This window comes from Sitophilus oryzae, unplaced genomic scaffold (genome assembly GCF_002938485.1).
Source record: "Sitophilus oryzae breed Bouriz unplaced genomic scaffold, Soryzae_2.0 scaffold_302_pilon_pilon, whole genome shotgun sequence".
Lineage (NCBI taxonomy): Eukaryota > Metazoa > Arthropoda > Insecta > Coleoptera > Curculionidae > Sitophilus > Sitophilus oryzae.
Window position 1 is genome coordinate 1,551,889 of NW_022146866.1, and position 20,532 is coordinate 1,572,420.

General features: G+C 33.1%; 2 protein-coding genes across 5 annotated transcripts in view; one reads left to right on the forward strand and one right to left on the reverse strand.

The window, feature by feature from the left end:
- Nucleotides 1–6,197, reverse strand: part of LOC115884603 — a 94,979-nt gene extending 88,782 nt beyond the window's left edge. For both annotated transcript variants that reach the window (XM_030903236.1, XM_030903235.1), the window contains exon 1: nucleotides 5,976–6,197. In XM_030903236.1, the coding sequence (XP_030759096.1) occupies nucleotides 5,976–6,039 (64 nt within the window). In that variant the 5' untranslated portion in view covers nucleotides 6,040–6,197. The remainder of the gene's footprint in view (nucleotides 1–5,975) is intronic.
- Nucleotides 6,198–7,523: 1,326 nt separating this feature from the next.
- LOC115884602 (RING finger protein 17) overlaps nucleotides 7,524–20,532 on the forward strand; it is a 50,219-nt gene continuing 37,210 nt past the window's right edge. For all 3 annotated transcript variants that reach the window (XM_030903232.1, XM_030903233.1, XM_030903234.1), the window contains exons 1-9: nucleotides 7,524–7,668; nucleotides 7,790–8,458; nucleotides 8,517–8,656; nucleotides 8,712–8,886; nucleotides 8,944–9,003; nucleotides 11,401–11,630; nucleotides 18,768–18,848; nucleotides 19,128–19,267; nucleotides 19,324–19,509. In XM_030903232.1, the coding sequence (XP_030759092.1) occupies nucleotides 7,822–8,458; nucleotides 8,517–8,656; nucleotides 8,712–8,886; nucleotides 8,944–9,003; nucleotides 11,401–11,630; nucleotides 18,768–18,848; nucleotides 19,128–19,267; nucleotides 19,324–19,509 (1,649 nt within the window). In that variant the 5' untranslated portion in view covers nucleotides 7,524–7,668; nucleotides 7,790–7,821. The remainder of the gene's footprint in view (nucleotides 7,669–7,789; nucleotides 8,459–8,516; nucleotides 8,657–8,711; nucleotides 8,887–8,943; nucleotides 9,004–11,400; nucleotides 11,631–18,767; nucleotides 18,849–19,127; nucleotides 19,268–19,323; nucleotides 19,510–20,532) is intronic.

Here is a 20,532-nt window from a genome sequence, read left to right on the forward strand (position 1 = left end):
TCAATATAAAAAAAACCAAAAAGGTGGAGCGGGCTGTTTATTTTTAAGTTTATTTTTATAAGCTGTTTTATGAGCTGTTTATTTAATTAGATGCATATGAAAGCATCAGAATTAATAAATGTAAAGATAATATGAACAGAGACAATAACGGTCCAATTCCTTCAAGTTCTTTGTTCCTACTACTCTAGTAGCGGAAATCTAACTATTACCAAAGCTGTTACGCTCACTCGGTTGCCACTGAGCGAATATATAAACGCTCAAATTGTAGATTGTATTTTAGTTTTTAATCATCTGCTTTTATAATCGTCTGCAGTGTAAAAGTAAGAGTGTTTTGGTGTATTGTGGTGATTTAGTGTTTTTATTTTGCTGTTTATTTACCTATGAAACATAACTCCTGGCTCTTTCTTATCGCTGCGGCTTTTACACTTGAAAGCTGAACAACTAATCACCATTGTAATAAAATTTATACAAAGTTCACTACAGACAAACTATTAAAAATCGCTAAAATTGTCGCTTATGACTAGCTGATGACTCATTCATTACTTCCAAAAAAATGGCGTCTCTAACATCACAAATCTACAAATTCTGCTGCAGCCCGTATATGGGCGTTACATGTCCTTGTATTCTTTAGTCATTGATATTTAATGCTTCTTCTTTTTTTTCAATAACAAGGGGCTGTTCTCTGCCGGAAACACTGCTACCTGTGAGCTGTGAGGCAATTGTGTTTGTCCCCTAATGCGTTTACCCCTTCTTGAGAAAAAATACTAATTTAAATTTTACAATTGCTTTATTAATTCTGTTTATTGCAAAAACTATTCGAAAACTTGTATACCAAAATATACTTGTATACCAAAATATGTATAAAAAATTTGGCGAAATTCTTATCTGGTACAGGCGGCCACTGCGAGCGAAACCAAACTAAGCTAAGAATATAGAAAGAAAGGTAACTAAACGAAAATAAGTTTCATCGGCCACTGGGAACGATTTTCCCTTAGTAGTCAGCTAAGTTAGCTGCGTTTTCGTATTGTGTCTCTGCTATCATAGAATTAATCGCTGCGAAAAATTAGCTGGAACCTGTCACGAACTAAAACGAGCGAAACTAAGCTACGATTTGAATCTTCGTTCATATATTTTCGTTTAGTTTCGCTCAAGTGGCCACTGATACATTTAAAAGTATGGAAGCTGATTTTTACAAATCTTATTTCGTTTGGCTTAGTTTAGTTTCTAAACTAAACTAAGCTAAGAATATAGAAAGAAACGGTAACTAACGAAAATAAGTTTCATCGGCCACTGGGAACGATTTTCCCTTAGTAGTCAGCTAAGTTAGCTGCGTTTTCGTATTGTGTCTCTGCTATCATAGAATTAATCGCTGCGAAAAATTAGCTGGAACCTGTCACGAACTAAAACGAGCGAAACTAAGCTACGATTTGAATCTTCGTTCATATATTTTCGTTTAGTTTCGCTCAAGTGGCCACTGATACATTTAAAAGTATGGAAGCTGATTTTTACAAATCTTATCTTCGTTTGGCTTAGTTTAGTTTCTAAACTAAACTAAGCTAAGAATATAGAAAGAAACGGTAACTAAACGAAAATAAGTTTCATCGGCCACTGGGAACGATTTTCCCTTAGTAGTCAGCTAAGTTAGCTGCGTTTTCGTATTGTGTCTCTGCTATCATAGAATTAATCGCTGCGAAAAATTAGCTGGAACCTGTCACGAACTAAAACGAGCGAAACTAAGCTACGATTTGAATCTTCGTTCATATATTTTCGTTTAGTTTCGCTCAAGTGGCCGCTGATACATTTAAAAGTATGGAAGCTGATTTTTACAAATCTTATCTTCGTTTGGCTTAGTTTAGTTTCTAAACTAAACTAAGCTAAGAATATAGAAAGAAACTTTAACTAAACGAAAATAAGTTTCATCGGCCACTGGGAACGATTTTCCCTTAGTAGTCAACTAAGTTAGCTGCGTTTTCGTATTGTGTCTCTGCTATCATAGAATTAATCGCTGCGAAAAATTAGCTGGAATCTGTCACGAACTAAAACGAGCGAAACTAAGCTTCGATTTGAATCTTCGTTCATATATTTTCGTTTAGTTTCGCTCAAGTGGCCGCTGATACATTTAAAAGTATGGAAGCTGATTTTTACAAATCTTATCTTCGTTTGGCTTAGTTTAGTTTCTAAACTAAACTAAGCTAAGAATATAGAAAGAAAGGTAACTAAACGAAAATAAGTTTCATCGGCCACTGGGAAAGATTTTCCCTGCGAACGATTCGCGGTTGTTTCACAGCTTCAATCTACTAATACTAATGGACTATATTGAGATGTTCGTTGAGGAGAGAGTGTTCTGTTAGCAACCCCGTGACAATCCGAAGTTTATTTTTACTTAAACCAAGCAAAATCTTTGATTTTTCTCAGTCGTAAGTTCCGAGGAACTTTTTCGAGTGTCTTGAACCCTTATTTTAAGAATCGGCATTCCGATTTGAATAAGATTTTAGGTGTCTATTTTTTACTAACTGCTTTAACATTTGACTTTCACAAAAATCAGGAAAGAGTTCGGTAAGGATGAAAACTACCCCCACTCCTACATAAATCTATACAAGGCTAATACATATATAAAATCCTTAAGTGGCTGACATACTGATTAATCACGATCCTGCTCAAACCACTCAACGTAAGAAGCTCAATTTTGGCATACAGGTTGATTCTAGGGTGTAGAGGTTCGATAAGAAGGGATTTTTCGAAATTCCAGTTCCAAGAGGGTGAAACCACCCCTCAAATATTGCAATATTTTTTATTTCAAAAACGGTCAAGTTTCCGAAAAAACGCTTAAATACGTATATTTTATTTTGTTTTTTTTACATATTTTAAAATTTTTTAAAAATGTATACAGGGTGTTTCGAAAAATCTGGTCATTGATTAATTACGATCCTGCTTAAAGCACTTGACGTAAAAAGCTGATTTTTGGAAAACAGATTGACTTTAGAGTGTAGAGGTTCGATAAGTAGGGATTTTTCGAAACTCGAATTCTAAGGGGGTGAAACTATCCCTCAAATATTAAAATATTTTTTATTTAAAAACCGAGAAGTTTTTGGAAAAACTCTTAAACACGTATATTTTATTTTGTTGTTTTACATATTTTAAGATTTTTTATAAATTTATACAGGGTGTTTCATAAAATTTGACCATTGAGTAACCACGATTCTGCTTCAACTGCTTCACGTTTAACGCTGATTTTTGGCAAACGGATTGACTGTGGGGTGTAGAGGTTCGATAAGGGGGGTTTCTCGAATCTCAAATTCCAAAAGTGTGAAAAGGCCCCTCAAATATTACAATAATTGTTATTTAAAAAACGGTTAGTCTTTCGGGAAAACGCTTGGACAAGCATAATTTATTTGTTTTTTTTTACATATTTTGAAATTTTTTAAAAAATCATACAGGGTGTTCCAAAAAGTTGGGTAATTTCTTAACCACGATTCTGCTTAAACTGCTTGACGTAAAAAGCTTATTTTTGACAAACGGATTTTTCAAAAGTCAAATTCCAACGATATGAAACTACCCCTCAAATATTGCTAAGTTATATAATAATATAACCATATTGTTTTTTCTCATGCTGTCATAAATGTGAGAAAATTTTATCCAGTTTGTATGATAATGGAAATTCTTGCTTTGCTTTATCATCACCATTACAAATGATTAATTCGACGCGAACGAAGTCGCTGGTACACGCTAGTTGTAGTATAAATTTTTTCCAGCACAACCGACGACCAATTTTTTTTTTGTAAAATGGTCCTTCTAGTATTTACTAGATTTTTTGCCTCTTTTAAAAAACGCCATCGCGCATACTTTTTGGGGAAAAAATTATTTTTCCGAAGGTGATTTTCAAAAAATGTTTTTTGTCACATCAAGCTATGGAGGCGCATAAAATCTATTATGCTCTAATAATCTAGTTCGAGAAAATATGGAATTTTATGTTAGTATCACAAATAATATTTGACAATAAGCTTCATAAAAAACTTAAAAAATTAATAAATTTAAATTAATTAACGTTCGGGTTTATTTTTTATTCATGCCCTCTAACGGACAAACGAAGAACTTTTGTATAAAGGTAAATTATGTGCAATTAACTTATTTTGATTCAGAAAATACGTAGTTCTTCTATGTCCACGGAATATTGTAACTCCTTGTATATTTTATAGGTCTGCTTTGGAAAAATAAATTCTCCAAAAAAATTTTCTCAAAAACTGCATATGCTATGTGGCCTTTTTATAAAAGACAAAAAATGTAGTAAATACTAGATTTTTACAAGAGACAAAAAATGTAGAAAATACTAGAGGGACCATTTTACGAAAAAAATATGTGGTCGGTAGAGTTGGAAAATATTTATACTACATCTTATGTAGGGGTAGGGTAAGTTTTCACCCTTCCTGTACTTTTTCTTGATTTTTGTGAAAGAAAAATGTTAAAGCACTTAGTCACCCATCTCATTCAAATCGGAATAACGGTTCTTAAAATATCTTAAAATTTGTTTTTTTTTAAGTTTGATGCCCCCTAGCGAACAAACGAAGCCTTTTTATATAGAGGTAAATTGTACCCAATGAACTTATTTTGATTCTAAAAATATGTAATAGTTCTATGTCCACGGAATATTGGAGACAGCCTGTATATGTAAATAATCGAGACAATTAACTGAAACATTATGTCTGAGACACCTGGTATATATTTATAACGAGTGAATCCATTTATTGACACATATATGTGCACGGTTATTATGTACACAGCTAAAACGTGCTATATTTAATTTATTCAAAATATATAACTATTATGTGTTACAACATACATCGAATGTCACCAACACCATGCATTATCGCTTTTCCTATTCATTAACAACCTATAACATTCGCCAGTATATTATATATATATATATATATATATATATATATATATATATATATATATATATATATATATATATATATATATATATATATATATATATATATATATATATATATATATATATATATATATATATATATATATATATATATATATATATATATATATATTTTTTTTTTTGTTTCGTTTCTTTGACCTGTATACTATATATTTTTTTGTTTTCACTCTTGGCTTTAGGTCGTTGGGGTTGCAAAGATGTTTCTAGATTTTGTTCATTATTTTTTTATTTTGTGACGACGTTTCGACAGTATATGTCTTTTTCAAGCCTCTTGAACGTAGATTCTTACAGAGTTAAAATTTGTTAAACTGGACAACACAATAACACATATTAACTATTGTTTTTAATTGTTTTTGGACATTACACTTTACTACGAGCACGTGCGTATTTCCTTGCAGATCGCTCTGTATAAAACACATTTATAGGTTCAATACCCGATGTCTACTCAGTATATATATATATATATATATATATATATATATATATATATATATATATATATATATATATATATATATATATATATATATATATATATATATATATATATATATATATATATATATATATATATATATATATATACGTGTATATAACTACCTATTACAGGCACACATCGCAACTCCATATTTAACAGTAAAGTCCATTTTAAAAACGAGTTTCTTATTATAAGAGTCCTTATATCCTTAAATTAATCGAGAAAAAAGCTTTCTTTGGACAATGGATATTATGCGTTCGAAAAGCAGGTTAAGGACATGGGCTATACCGTTTAAACAACATATTAAAAGAAAACCCGAGTAGGCTTGGCGCGCGCCTTCAGCTTTCTTTCCATAGCCGACTTGATATATAGACTATACAATACCCGGCTAAGATGACAATAAAAAATACGCAATTACGATGAAGCAATTACTTTCAGTTTTAATGCGTCGGATCATCGCCCAGTAGCGAAATTGCACTTCCTCACACTTTCCGTCCTTTCTAAATCTAAATCGACCGCAAAAGAAATGAATAATCCTCTTACCAGCCACCAGAACGTATCCTACGATAACTATCACAAATTTCGCACAATTTGTCCTGAATAACATATTTTAAACTTAACTTAATTTAACGTTACGGATAATTAATTATATGTGTGGCAGTAATTGTCGCACTGAAAATTAATAAAACGTGCGCTTAATGTGGACCGCTGCAAGTAACCGCATCGCGTTTTGCACTGGTACGACTTTAAAGAACCTTCTGTATACATTCGTAATTTTCATTTCGAACTGTGGAGGGAATTGTCGATTTAAATTTTACCGCCAACATCGACAAATCGTAATCACTCGACTGTAGCGCCATCAAAACAGATTTAACTGTTGCCAAGTTTAAAAAATTCCGTCCGATTTTCCGAAACTTAATTATAACCTGAACTCAGAGCAGCTCACAAGCGTGAACCATGCGTGAACTTTATGTAGAATATTAAAACTCGTTCTAAACTAAACCAGTGTTATTAGATCAAGAACGGTAAACTAATTAGGTTAACTGTTCTTGTTATTAGCGTTATTAGATTAGGGTTGCTAACTAACCGTCCCCTATTTCAGAGGACAGTCCTCTTTTTGATCATACTCTTCTCTTTTCTCTTGCGTATTTAAAAAGGTCTTTTTTGCATACCAAACTCAAAGGCGTCACACAAATAAGTGTCTTTTTTCAATGTCACTCTCCAATCGGAAAGAAAGGAATATTTACGTAAGAAATATATTTATAGATGCGATTAACATCTTTAGCTTTTTTGTGTTTACTTACAGGTAGCTTTTAGATCACAGTTTTAGATTTTGTAATAAAAACAAAACAAAGGTCATTAACCGCATATCATTTACTTATCTTTTGGGTAAATTCTTGACATTTGGACGAGGTTTCAAAAAATGATTCACCTGTAGTAGCGCTTTTTTACCCACTCGTCCTCTATTTTTTATTTTGGGAATATTTTTTGAATAAATTATTTAAAAAAAATTTAAGCAGTTTTGAGAAACATCACTAAAACAACGTTTACTTAATGAGATAAAATAGATAAAAACACACTAACAAAAAATATTATTTTGCCCAATTTTATTTTATGATAAAAGAAACAAAAAATAAATAAAATAAAGTAAAACTCTTGCAAAAAAAATCTTAATCATCAGAGTATGTTTCATTAAGTTTCATAATCAAAAAAGAGTAAAAAAGTAAAGTTTCAATAATGCTTATATTGCGAGGTGATTGCGAGTAATAACAAGTAAAAACAAACTTGTATAAGATATTTATGTTCATGCGACGCGACATAAACAATATATCGATTACCGATTGCCATTATTTTCAGATTCGGGAAATTACCAGGGGGCAATGCCAGGGGATAACCGTTGCCCACGACCAAAGAGTAGTAACTAGACACTTAACGAATGCGTGGGGTTGCAATTTAAACACTATCGAATGATGAATCCTTAGACAGACCTTAGATGAATCTCGTGCTTTTTTTCCAAATCTCTTGCTCTCCAAAAATCTCTCACATATTTCACAGAAGGCATTTCTTTGAGAACTGGCAACACTGGTTGCAATGATAATTTTCTGACATCTTTCAACGCCGGTTCTAAACATTTCTGCGAGATTTCGAGATTTGTCAATTTGTCGATTTGTGCCTTGTGCTGCTTGCCCATGTTTCTGCGTTCTGGGTTTTTTTCTTATCCTTTTGTTGTAAACCGGTAAGAAAAGCTATAAAATAGGTTTTTAGCCATATACTTTTTGTGCATTGATCGACTATTTTTTTATATAATAGATAAACGTACATTTTGTTTCAATCTCGGAATTGTTTTGAATTTTCAGGTAGTTGATGTAAAAAAAAAATTGATCTTACAATGTGGCCGGCGGGAGCATCCTTTGGACCACCTCAACCCTCTCGATTCTATCAATCCACTAATCATTCTTCGACGTCGAATTTCAACGATTTTCGAAGTCCCCATCCAGCAAGAAATGAGAGACCAAGAGGAAAAAGGGGTAGATTGCGGGCCAAGCAGTCTGATTATTCGTTTTATAGCGACAGAGAATCGTTTTCCGACAACTCCACCTCTATGGTAACCAGAACAGTTGCCAGAGGAGCTCACAGAGGAACTAACAGAGCTAACGTATTCAATGTAGCTCTTCAAGATATACAGAGTCAGAATACACCGGGCGCAAATACAAATAATTATGATAGACAGCTTCAGAATGCACAGGATACGAATAGAAATAATTATGAGAGACAGCATATGAAGGCACAGGATACGAATAGAAATAGTTATGAGAGACAGCATCAGAATGAACAGAATGCAACTAGAAATAATTATGAGAGACAGCATCAGAATGAACAGAATGCAACTAGAAATCAAGAGAGACAGAACAGATCTGATCATAGACGTAATGGAAGAACTGAACCTAGGGCCTCTCGTGATGACGAAAACATACATGCAAAGTTATATGTCTGTCCAAAATGTGATAATAACTACTCCGTTAGATGTAAGTTACCAAATTATGTAAAATATTAATTTATATTATATTATTTCTTTTAAATTAGCTGGTCAAAAGGGAATCACTGGGAAAGTTCCTCTAATACTAAACTGCAACCATACAGTATGTCAGGAGTGTATATATAAAACTATAATCAACAGTAAAGTAACCTGCCCTGTATGCAATAAGCCTTCTACTTTGTCACAGGTACTGATTTAATTCTATATTGAATGTTTTCTAGTAATTAAGTAAACTATTTTAGGAACCACCCGATATATCTCAGGTAGACCTTCAAACTGTGTTTTTACCAAATTATTATATTATTGGTATAATGTCATGTAATAGACCTCAAAATGGTAATTTAAACAATTTGGACAATGTAAAATTTGTATCTACCACTACCGCAAAAAAAAATAAGGCACCTGCACAACCAATAGGTATTTCAATCTAATCGAGTGTATATGAAAATGTATTTATTATAAAATTTGTTTTAGAGAGGTGTTCTTTTAACCAATGTTCCAAGAAAGCAACTATGTTTTGTCCAAGTTGTGAAGGTAAGCAAAATACTCTGATAATAAAAATCCTCAACTTGGACTGGAAATGATTGATAACATCAGATAATATTCACTATATGATTTTACATATAAAGCCCCATCTACACAACTTTTGCCTGTAAAGTGAGATGGGATAAAAACTTTAGAGAATTTTACTTCAAATTTATATTTATGGTTTAAATTTTATGGCTCAAGTTATTTAGAAGCCTTTTCGAATAGTATGTCATAAAAAAAATTCTACATATCTTTATTTTCTACATATTTTGACAGTTAAAGACAGAAAAAGCTGAGTTTAAATTATTGATTAAATTTTCTTTATTGGTTGCATGGAAATGAAATGTTATGAAATTGATAGCGTTATTTAATGATTTTAATTATTTTTTTTATATTATAAAAGTGCTTTTTTGTCAGTAGTCGGACAGTGCTTGCCAATGTCCGGCCAGGTAATTACCATAAGTCGGACACCTGTGATTGGCTGATTCTGCACAGTCCCATAAGTTAATGTGTATAATTTCATATGGACGTTTTTTTTATATTAGAGTTTTAAAAAATCTTTTTGTGGCAATCACTTCTGCTTTGAACACAACTTAAAATGCACCAAGTCAAAGTTGATAGCTAACATCTGGGAGCTGTCAAATACAAAATATTTAAAATAAATTTTTAAAAATTGGTTAAATTATTATTATTTTAAAAAAGGTGACTAACAAAATTATGTTTCACCTTTGACTTGGTGCATTTTAAGTTGTTTTTAAAGCAGAATTGATTGCCACAAAAAGTTTTTTTTTAACTCTAAAACCAAAAGAAACCGTCTATATGGATCCAACTTTACGGCGAACACTGTATTTATTGAAGGGCTTCCCCGAAAAACGTAACCGACATTTTTTTCAAAATAGAGAATTCAGTGAAATAAGGTTGTAATTTTCATAGGTATAACGTTTTTTCCTCGGTTTTTTCACTGAAATTTCGATATTGAAAAAATTGTTGGTTACAACCGAGGAGCCATTCAATTATTACATTAATTATTATTACATTAATGTTTACTAAGCATTATTAACCAAAATAAATTTGACTTATTTATATTACTAACTTTACTAATTTTTGTAAATCAGCTCAATTTTTCATGTTTCAAATTGCACACCAAGTCATTGATTGGGTTCATTTTTTAACACATACACACACAAAACAGTTTTAAAACACAACAACGAAACAAACAGCAAAAATTAACAAGTGAAATCAACAAAAACCATTAACAAACAACAATAAATAATCAACAACTTTACAGTCTTTACACGGTTAATTACTCGCCGAAGTAGCCGAATATTAGCATAAAGGAAGACGAAGCGAACTGCCCAAAAACTCATTCACATCGGTCGCCGATAAACAATTTCGGGGCGTGGAATTTACATGCGGCCGCTAGGCTCACGTCACGTTACCATGGAAACCATGCAGCCGCTCGGCTCACAAATATTTTCATTTCACTTGTGGCTTCGTGGAAACGTAGGCGCGTGCGGGCCAATAGAGAACAACGGTATACGGTCGAGTCGGCCTACAAACACGTAAACGTTTACGTACGCATGCGCATTTCTTTTATTTTTTATTTTTTATACGTAAAAGATTCTTTACGTCTACGTATACGTGCCAGCAGCGGCCAACTTTGAATTTTGACCGTTATTTTTTACCAAGATGGCAAATATAAAATCCCTCTGTTAAAAAAGTTACTGATATTCTTTAAATTGAGTGTCTGAACGAATCAGATAGGTAACTCTTTTTACTTTCGTGAAATAGAGAAGGAAAATAATAAAACAAGTCACAGTTCTCCATCTTCTTGCAAAAATCAACACTAAATGTCATTTCGGCTTTTGACATTTCTAAATATCAGACAACCAAGAAAAATGCATGGCCGCCAGTTGCTATCCTAATAAAATTAACACTAGAAAAGCCCGCGGGAACTGTCAAATTCACACGTTCGTTTCACAGACTATACATGTAAATATATTAAACTAAATTAATATTTTAAGCAGTAAAGTTTTTCTTTAATTTGAGTATTTTTTTTCGGTGAAGTGCCCCTTCACCTACTGCACCTAACGAACCGCCACTGGAACAAAGCGGAAGAATTGGCAGAATTGGATTTTTTATTATTTGAAGCAGTACTAAGCCATATTTTTAACTTATTTTCCAATAAATACGTTTTGTCCGACTACTGATACATTTGATGTCCACCCTACTTAATACATTTTGACTAAACAGATAAGGCCGGCAGGTAAAACGTTATGTGTAGGCGGGGCTTAAAAGGAAAGCAATTTTTATCTCCAGGCCAATTATGATTTCTATTTTTTTTTCAATCCTGTGATAGTATTGTTTTTAACTTCCTTATTATTATTTGATAATCTTTTGTAGCCATTTATTGCATTGATTGTTGTACGGTAATACATAAAAGTATCAACAAGTTGGTGAGTCATGAACCAGTGCCTTACAAAAAGGCCAAATTTACCCTGGTCTTGGATAAATGCAAGGAACACAAAGAGATGAACGTAGAATTCTACTGTAAAGACTGTGACATTAAGGCTTGCTGTTATTGTGTTTTAGACACACATACCGACCATGAAAGAGAGCCCCTTTCAAAGCTGGTAAGTTCTTATGATACTATATACTCATATTCTTGCAAATATTATTTTTATAGATATAAATCGATTTTTAGTAGGCGGATTTTTTTTATATTAATATTAAACCTGTTTGTTTAATAACTTTATATACCAATATATCCGGCAAAAAAAAAACGGCCACTAAAAACTAGACCTAATTTCAAAGTTGGATTTCTCGCGAACCACTCATTAGATTTTAATGATTTTTTTTTAAATTATAAATTAATTCCTTTTTAGCGAATGCTACGTCAGAAATTTTTATTCCGAATTTATTTTGAGCATGTACAGGGCACAACAATAAGACAAAGTTTTTTGCCCGAACTTTGTAACACCCTGTAGGGTGCAGTAGCGGTAGTAGCTATTGCTAAATTAAATCACATTGTAGCCTCATCTTTTGTGTGCATGTTGTTTTTTTAATCACCACATTATCTCTTTTTGTATTGGAGATATGCTGTTTTAAAACGAACGTCTCGGAAAAATGCTTCGCAGGCAGAAAGTTTTAAGTATAAATAATCAAGGCGACATACAGTGGGCAAAAATCCAGAAGTATGTTGCAAAAATTCTTTTATTGTACGTTTTCATTCAAATTTGGTAAAAACATTCTATGCCAGTAGCCCGTGAACCCAGTTAGTTTTGGCTGACTTGAGATTGGCTGGGGGTGGTGGGGGGGATTCATAAAATGGAAAAATCATCTTTTGACTAATACAGCTACCAAAATGCGGTAAGAATATTTTACATTCCACTAAATTTTACGATTTTTGGCAGAGCCAAGATGAAACAGACAAATATTGAGCAATTATTATTCCTCCGGCATATACAGGGTTTGTTGGTTAGGTATATATATTGACATCCTCTGTATCTTTTTTATTCGACGTTTTCGAAAAAAGTGTCTTCAATAAAAGTTTAATGGTCTGGAATACATTTTTCAAAACAGTCTTCTTTGCATATACAGGGTGCCCAACTTTCTTATTTAAAATTAGTACCCAATTTTTTATTTATTTTTTTTTATTTTCTCCTAAAAATCCTAACTACTTTTATGTAGCATATCCTATACCTAATTTGAAATAAGATAGTTGAACCACGCCCAGATTTTTTGAAGCACTTTGGATATGCGAAATGACTTTTTTGGCAAATTTATTCAAAACCACTTTCATTTGAGACAGTTTTCGGAAACGTCAAATAAAAAAGATAAAGGGGGTGTCAATGTATAAAAGAAAACCCTAAGTATACTAATCCAATCGAACTTTTATTCAAGATTGTTTGTCATTTGAATAAGTTGGATCTCTAATAATACCAGACAATATGTGAACAATATTTTATTATTATATTTTAAATAAGTAACAATATTCTGAGACTTAAACAATGACGATTTCGAAAATAACAGAACTTATACCTATTATATCTAAATTTGATTTTACCACCTACTATTTACTGATATTTTGTTTTATAACAGCTGGAAGCGATGGTCACGAAGTGCACATTTTTAAATCTGAAAGAAAAATCCATTGCATTTAATTTAAAAAATTAGGTACTGTCAAAATTTGTCAATTTGTCAAAAAATGTCATTTGACATTTATGACATACCTCGGAAATCTTGAGAAAAATTACTTAACTTTATATTTCAAGTTCTTCTCTAGCTACTATAACAATTAATTTATGAGAAGTATCCACATAAAGGATCTTACTATACACATACTTTGACATGGAGACATACGCTTCCAATAAGTTTAAAGTTGCGATTTTTTGCGATTTTTTTGACTTAACTTTTCTAAGATAGAATATATGCCACTATCAAAAAAACCTTAAATGATTATGTTCTACTTTGACCTTTACCTAGTTTTTATCCAAAAAATCAAAATAAAAGATCCTTTTTTACTTACCTTGACATTAAATTTACCGCAACCGGGAATCTACTTACGTAAAACACATTATGACAATTTCACAATAATTATTGACAGCAAGCTAAGGTCGTCCGATTCAATTGTTATAATACTGTGTCACTTGAATGCAACGCCTACTATTTAAAAAATTGTAGAAAAAAGGCAGTTATTGGACACAAATTAACTGAAAATGTAGGTTTTGCGCAAAGTTCGTTTTACAGCCCCTCGAAAGAGACTCCGAATATGTTTTTTTGTTAGTTTTATGTGATTTCCTCTTAACTAATATGTTTCCAATCTAATGTTATTGCCATAAATGCTAACTGTGGATGTTATTTTTTGCAACTTGGTTTGGACATATTGCCTACTGTGCGACATAAGCGAAAACGGATTTATGAGTATTTGCAATATGACAACAACGGTTGTCAAATTAAAAAATGCCCTTATCTGTAACGGATGTTGCTCGTATTGTGGCTTTAATAATTGAGGATGGGCGAAGTCAACGTTATGTCTCCGATACCCTGGGTATATTTCGAACAACAGTCAGGGCCCGTATTCTTTAACTTTGAAAACGCTAAGCGCTTTTAGACGCTCAGCGTATATCAAGTTAATTTTCGCTGAGCGCGCACTTAATTAACGATTTCGGTATTGTCGTCTAACGCGCTTAGCGTCTTTACTGATTGCGCTGAGCGCTTTGAAAATGGTTGCCTTTCATAAAGTGTGGTCCATAGCATGTGTCTCCAGGGGTCCGCGATCCGCATAACGTCAGTTAACTATAAACATAGTTATTAAGAAAATAAATAGTGTAGGGCGGCGAATTCAGTAGGTATTTAATCACTAAACACTACGCGATGCGCGTAAGGATCCAAAAAAACAAAGTTGAAGCTGTTCCCTTATCAAACGTTGTTATTCATTCTAGAATTGTTGAAATGTCGTCAAATGTTTTACAAGTTGTTGAAGAATTAATTGCTTCACTGTTTCCATTCAGTATTAAATTGGATGAAAGCACCGATGTGTCACAATGTAGCCAACTCTTGGTATTTGTTCGTTACGTACAACAAGACACACGTAGTATTAAAGAAGAGTTTCTTTTTTGCATTTCACTTTTGGAGACTACAAAGGATGTTTCGGATGTTTTTGAAATGACAAAAAGGTTTTTCATCGAACAAAATGGAAGACTAAACTTGTGCAGACACCGATGGAGCTCCCGCAATGCTTGGTAATACGTCTGGTTTCGCGGCTTTAGTCAAGAACGAGATCCCTCATGCCATAATAACTCATTATGTCTTGCATCGACATGCCTTGTCTTCACGGACTTTACCTACATTCGTGAAGGAAGTTATGTCTACTTGTGTCAAAATAATTAGCAGAGCAAGAGCCTTAAACCACCGCGGCACCGCCTGTTTAAAAGATTTTGTCAAGAAATGGGGTCAGAACATGAAGTGCTGCTTTACTGAACAGAAGTTCGTTCGCTGTCAAGGGGACAGGTCTTAAAGCGATTGTTTGACAGAAGTGTTACTTTTTCTAAAAGATAAAGAAAATTCACTATCTGAATATCTAGAGAGCGAAGATTTTGTATGGGGGCTAGCGTATTTGGCGATATATTTACCCAATTGAATGAGATTAACTTGTCTCTTCAGAGCTCTGCGGTGACCATCGTGGATGCATCTGAACGGTTGAAAGGTTTTATATGTAAAATGTCACTTTGGAAAAGGATGGTGGAATCTGGTAACTTTGCAAATTTTCCGATGTTTGAAGAGTTAATAGCACAAGGTGACGGCAACACGATATCAAAAATGCTACAGAAAGAGGTGTCTAAGCATTTGGATACATTGCAAACTTCTTTTGAAGGCCACTTTAACTTAGAATCGCCTGAAAATGAAACGTGGGTGCGGGGTCCATTTATAATCGATACGGATAATATCAGCGATGAAGATCTCATTAAAGATGACTTAATTGGCATGAGATAAAAAGAAGTTTTAAAAGCTGAATTTAATGCAAAAGATCTTGGCGAGTTTTGGTGTTCTTTAAGTCAAGCTTACCCTCTTCTTGTCAAGCGAGCTATGTCCGTTCTGATACCATTGGCTATTACGTACCTTTGCGAGGCAGGGTTCTCTGTTCTGGTCTCAATAAAACATAAAGTCGCAACCGATTGAACGTCGCAAATGATATATGCGCCTTGCCTTGTCGAAGATAACCCCACAATTTAACGTTCTCATTGAGGCTAAACAGCAGAATCCTTCTCACTAGTTTACTAGTGTATGTGTTAACAAACTTTTTTTTTATGTAAATAAGGCTTTTTTTATTTTCCTCTATTTCTGATAGGGGTCCGTGGAATTGTACAAATTGCGAAAGTGTCACGGACCACTTTGCAAAAAGTTTAAGAAACCCTGCCTTAAGGATCATTTTGCTTGTCGAACTGTCAGTGAAAATCGAAAAAATTGTGATTTTGTGCGTTATCTTGCTCTTTAGTGAAAATTACTACTTCTATAAATTCCTCAATAAGTAATTGATAATTTACGACTTGGCAGCTATAAATATTGTTCAAAACATCGAAAATGCTGAAGGACGGTCCACACTTGCTATATAACACTGCTATATAGCAAAGTTATATAACATGTTATATATTTTTTAGTTATATTTAGCAAATTTCGATGCTATATAACTTGCTAGATGTTATCCATTTGTAGTCGGTAAAGATCAAAAGATGTTGTGCAACATTGCTATTGTAACATGAAACAACGCGTCCACACTTGCTAAATTTCTTGTTTAGCCGCTCATATTTTCAGGGACGTGCGCGACAGAATCTTAGTGTGGTGAGCTGATATTGGTTTGTTTATTTACTGGTCCATAATACCGTATGATCGAAAAAAAAACTGCGTCCCGTCGGCCTCCCGTCCAGTCCAGTTGGCTTGGACTGACGATCGATGACATTCCCCATATAATTTTCCATATAAAATGACAGCGATTTTCATTTCACAGTAGGTATTTGGAAACAGAAAAAGTTGAGAAAAAATGCGTAATCTAATAGGCCAGTTCCAGCGGGAACAAAAGAAATGCAAATCAGGAACTGCATGGTTTAGATGAAGTGGATAATTCAAAATGGTTTGCTTTTGCTTTTACAGTACCTCTGTCCGTTCTGTGGCTACGGGGTATCCGTGAGAGGGGAAACGATATTCTCTCGATGTTTTTCGTAAAAAATAGACGACGCGTCCCATCAATAAAAATTCGACAAATTTGCAAGTAGCCAATAAAGTGAGTGGGCGGAGCGATTTGCGGTGACGCACTCGTCAAATCGACGTATAAAATATATTGCTGTTTATTTAAATGTTTTTTGTCCGCATTCCTTTCATAGACACAGATCCAGCCAGGGTTCGGAAGTAGTTAATTAAGACGTAATTTACCTGATTAACTACGTGTAGTTTTTCTTCAAAAACTGCGTCTTTTCCCGTTCAATAACTACATGAAAACTACGTAAATAAACTATGTATTGATATTATGGATAATTTTCCTTTGTATGAGGTGTAATAGAGATAATATGATGTAAATATTATATTTAAAGGCATATTTCTTCTGTTTTCTTAAATACATTATGTGTTGAAAACCTCACCTCAAACCTTTGACATTTGAAAGTTACATACATAGGTTACATAAACTATACCCTCTACATAAACTACATTTACTACATGTAATGTAGTTTATGTAGTTTTTAAAAGTATCATGTAGTTTTCCGAACCCTGGATCCAGCAGACGAGACGTACTGTAAATTATTAATGTTTTTAAATGACAGAACGAGAAACAGCCGAGGCAAGTATTGAAAAGATAAGCTAATTGGTTCAACTGTATCTAGATCTTGCTGGTAGGCTATGGCGGACTGAAAACCGCTTTTTTCTCGACTTTCTTTCCCTTAGTTCAAAAATAATTACGCACGCCGCTGCTGCGAGCTGAACCTCTTTCTCGCCAAAACGATTCATGACTACGAAAACTATAATGTGGACGGCTCCCGGTTTTTTAACATGTTACATGTAGCTTGTTAAATAGCAATGTTATATAACATGTTACTAAATGTGGACCCTCCTTGAGAAGCGTCTTGAACACTTCCCTCGTATAATAAGAATAATGACATATCCATAGAAAAACAGCTTGACATAACTCAACAATAGGTTATAAAATTCACGTAACATTGACATTTTTCATTGTTACATCCGTCAGTTATCAACTTTTGACTATTAGCTACGTTAGAAATTGTGATATTGCCAATATGTGCTCAACGCGTATCCAGAACACGATGCATGGCAACGAGAATACCAAAATCGACTGCCTTGCGTTTCGCTGATCGAATACTTGCGCTCATCGCTTTGAAAGCGTAACGTTTTTATGTCAAAGTTACAGAATACAGGATGCCTTGGATCGATATATGGAAACGGGAAATTTCACCAGGCGAGTGGATACTAGATCGCCACTAGGTCCCTTAAAATTTCTTCACCTTTCTTTTTTAATTTTCATGTTTTAGTTACTTTTCAGATTAAACTTACCTACGTTCTGATGTTTTGTTTGATTTGTTTTTAAAGCTTTTTTCGATGCGTTTGTTTCAAAGCAGCGTATCTCCAATACAAACAGAGATAATGTCGTGATTAAAAAAACAAAATGCTCACAAAAGATGAGGCTACAATATGATTTGATTTAGAAATAGCTACTACACCTGCTGCACCCTACAGGGTGTTACAAAGTTCGGGCAAAAAACTTCGTCTTATTGTTATGCCCCGTATATGCTCAAAATAAATTCGGAATAAAAGTTGCTGACGTAGCATCCGTTAAGAAGGAATTAATTTACAATTTTTAAAAAAAAATAAAATCTAATGAGCGATTCGCAAGAAATCCAACTTTGAAATTAGGAGTAGTTTTTAGTGGTTGGTTTTTTTTTTGCCGGTGAGTGTATTACAAAAAAATAGCATGCCAACTCTTTCAATGCTCAGTTGTGAACGCAACGTTTATCGGCAGCCGGACGCCCCGCACGCTGTTTCAGAGAGCATAGCAAAAGTTATATTAAAGAGCCAGCTTTCTTAAAATTCTCGAAAACGTTGCTAGCTTTTAGACTACAATTTTTTTCATATAATTCCAATGTAATTTCTCATAGTGTTTTAGAATTATGTTCATTATGTTCAAGAGAAGAATAGTTCATTAGAATATATGTTCATACAAAATGCTTGATTGTAACTTTTTTATCATTCTTATATTTTTTTAGAGTGACTTAGAAATGATAGAATTTACAAGTTTGAAAAAAGATGCTGAAAAGGTCTTGAAAGAGCTGTTGATATGTCAGAAGGTAAGTGTTATTTTATCACATATTGTATATGATTGAATAGAAACGGCGTCATGTATGGATCGATTCTTAGAATTTTTCTATTAAAAATTTAATAAAAATATACCTTAATACAGAAAAAAGTTAAAAGTATATAAAGAATAGTTATCTTTGTAAAAAAATAAGTTTCTAACTCATTGGTTCGACGAAATTATCATTTTTGCTATTTTAAAAGCCATTACGACGCTGTTTTTTTTTATAGAATTCTAGTTAGAACTAGGTAATTTTTGATTTTAATTGTAGAAAGCATCAAACCTAACAAGTTATAGTACTGACACTGTCAGAAAGGAGATTCGAGATTATTTTGCAGACTTACATGCAACAATATCATCAATTGAAAACAAATTACATAAAGAAGTGGAAGAGTTTCAGGCAGCTATTGGGTAATTATATTTGAAAAATGTCTAATAGTCGGTTTTAATTTTTGTTTTGATTGTAGAAATTTGAATCCTATTCAAGCATCTTTGTGCCAGTCCATTGATATGCTGAAGCAACTAGTTGCTATTGACCACAAAACGTGTAAAGACGTAAAAATGAATCTAAAAGGCGCTTTAGAAAAACTAAGAGATGTATCCAACATTCCTAGGTTTTTATTAAATGAAAATGGCAATTCCGACCCGATTAGGTATGTACAAAAAATACTTAAATATTAGGATGGGTCAAAAAAATCAACTATTTTTTTTCACTTTATACTCTGAAAAAAGGTTGGTACACACCTCAAAAAACAAATCTTCTACAAATATCTGTGACGACAATTTTTTTCTATATACAGGGTGGTCCGAATTGTATTCCGGAAACTTCGGCAGCATTCTGCAGATACAAATAAGTAAAAAAGTTCGTATAAATGTATGTCCTAAAATGCTTAGTGATTACAGTTGGGGGTTGGAACCTTTGGTGTTATACAGCAAAATAAAACACTAAATCGCCACAATACACCAAAACACTTTTACTTTTACACTGGAGGCGCGTTTTGCTAACCATGTTAGCATCATCAGCAGATGATCAAGACTTCAGTCACCCTGTATACAGGGTGGTCCGAACTGTATTCCGGAAACTTCAGCAGCATATTCTGCAGATAAAATAAGTAAAAAAGTTCCTATAAATATATGTTCTAAAATGCTTAGTTTCGGAGATACAGGGTGTAGAAGTTTCATTTTTATTTCGATTTTTTCCAAATAATTTTTGAAGTAACGTCAATATTTGGATGAAAATTGGTGTCTGGGAGTTTTTTGACATGAGAAATTTGATTTTGATGTCAATATGACTCCAATTTTTAGGGGGTGCCACCTACATGTGTTTTAACTGTTTTGAAGAGTAATAAGTTTTCGTCCGCACCTATATAAAACTATTGGAGTGAAAAAATATACATTTCCGTGACTTTTTTCGTAAAAAATGTCTCTTGGTAAAAATCGCTACGAGCAACCGTTCTCAAGATATTTAGAATGAAAATAGTCAATTCATGTCATTATTGACAAAAATTAAACATGTTGAGTAGATAGTTACTTGACTGAAATAATAAATTTCGCAAATTTTTATTTTTTTAAATTAATTATAATTTTTTCTGCGAAAAAATGAATATAAAACAATTTCTGTTGAACTTGTGACACAAAAATATATCAATTTTATGATTTTAGTCGAATAACTAATT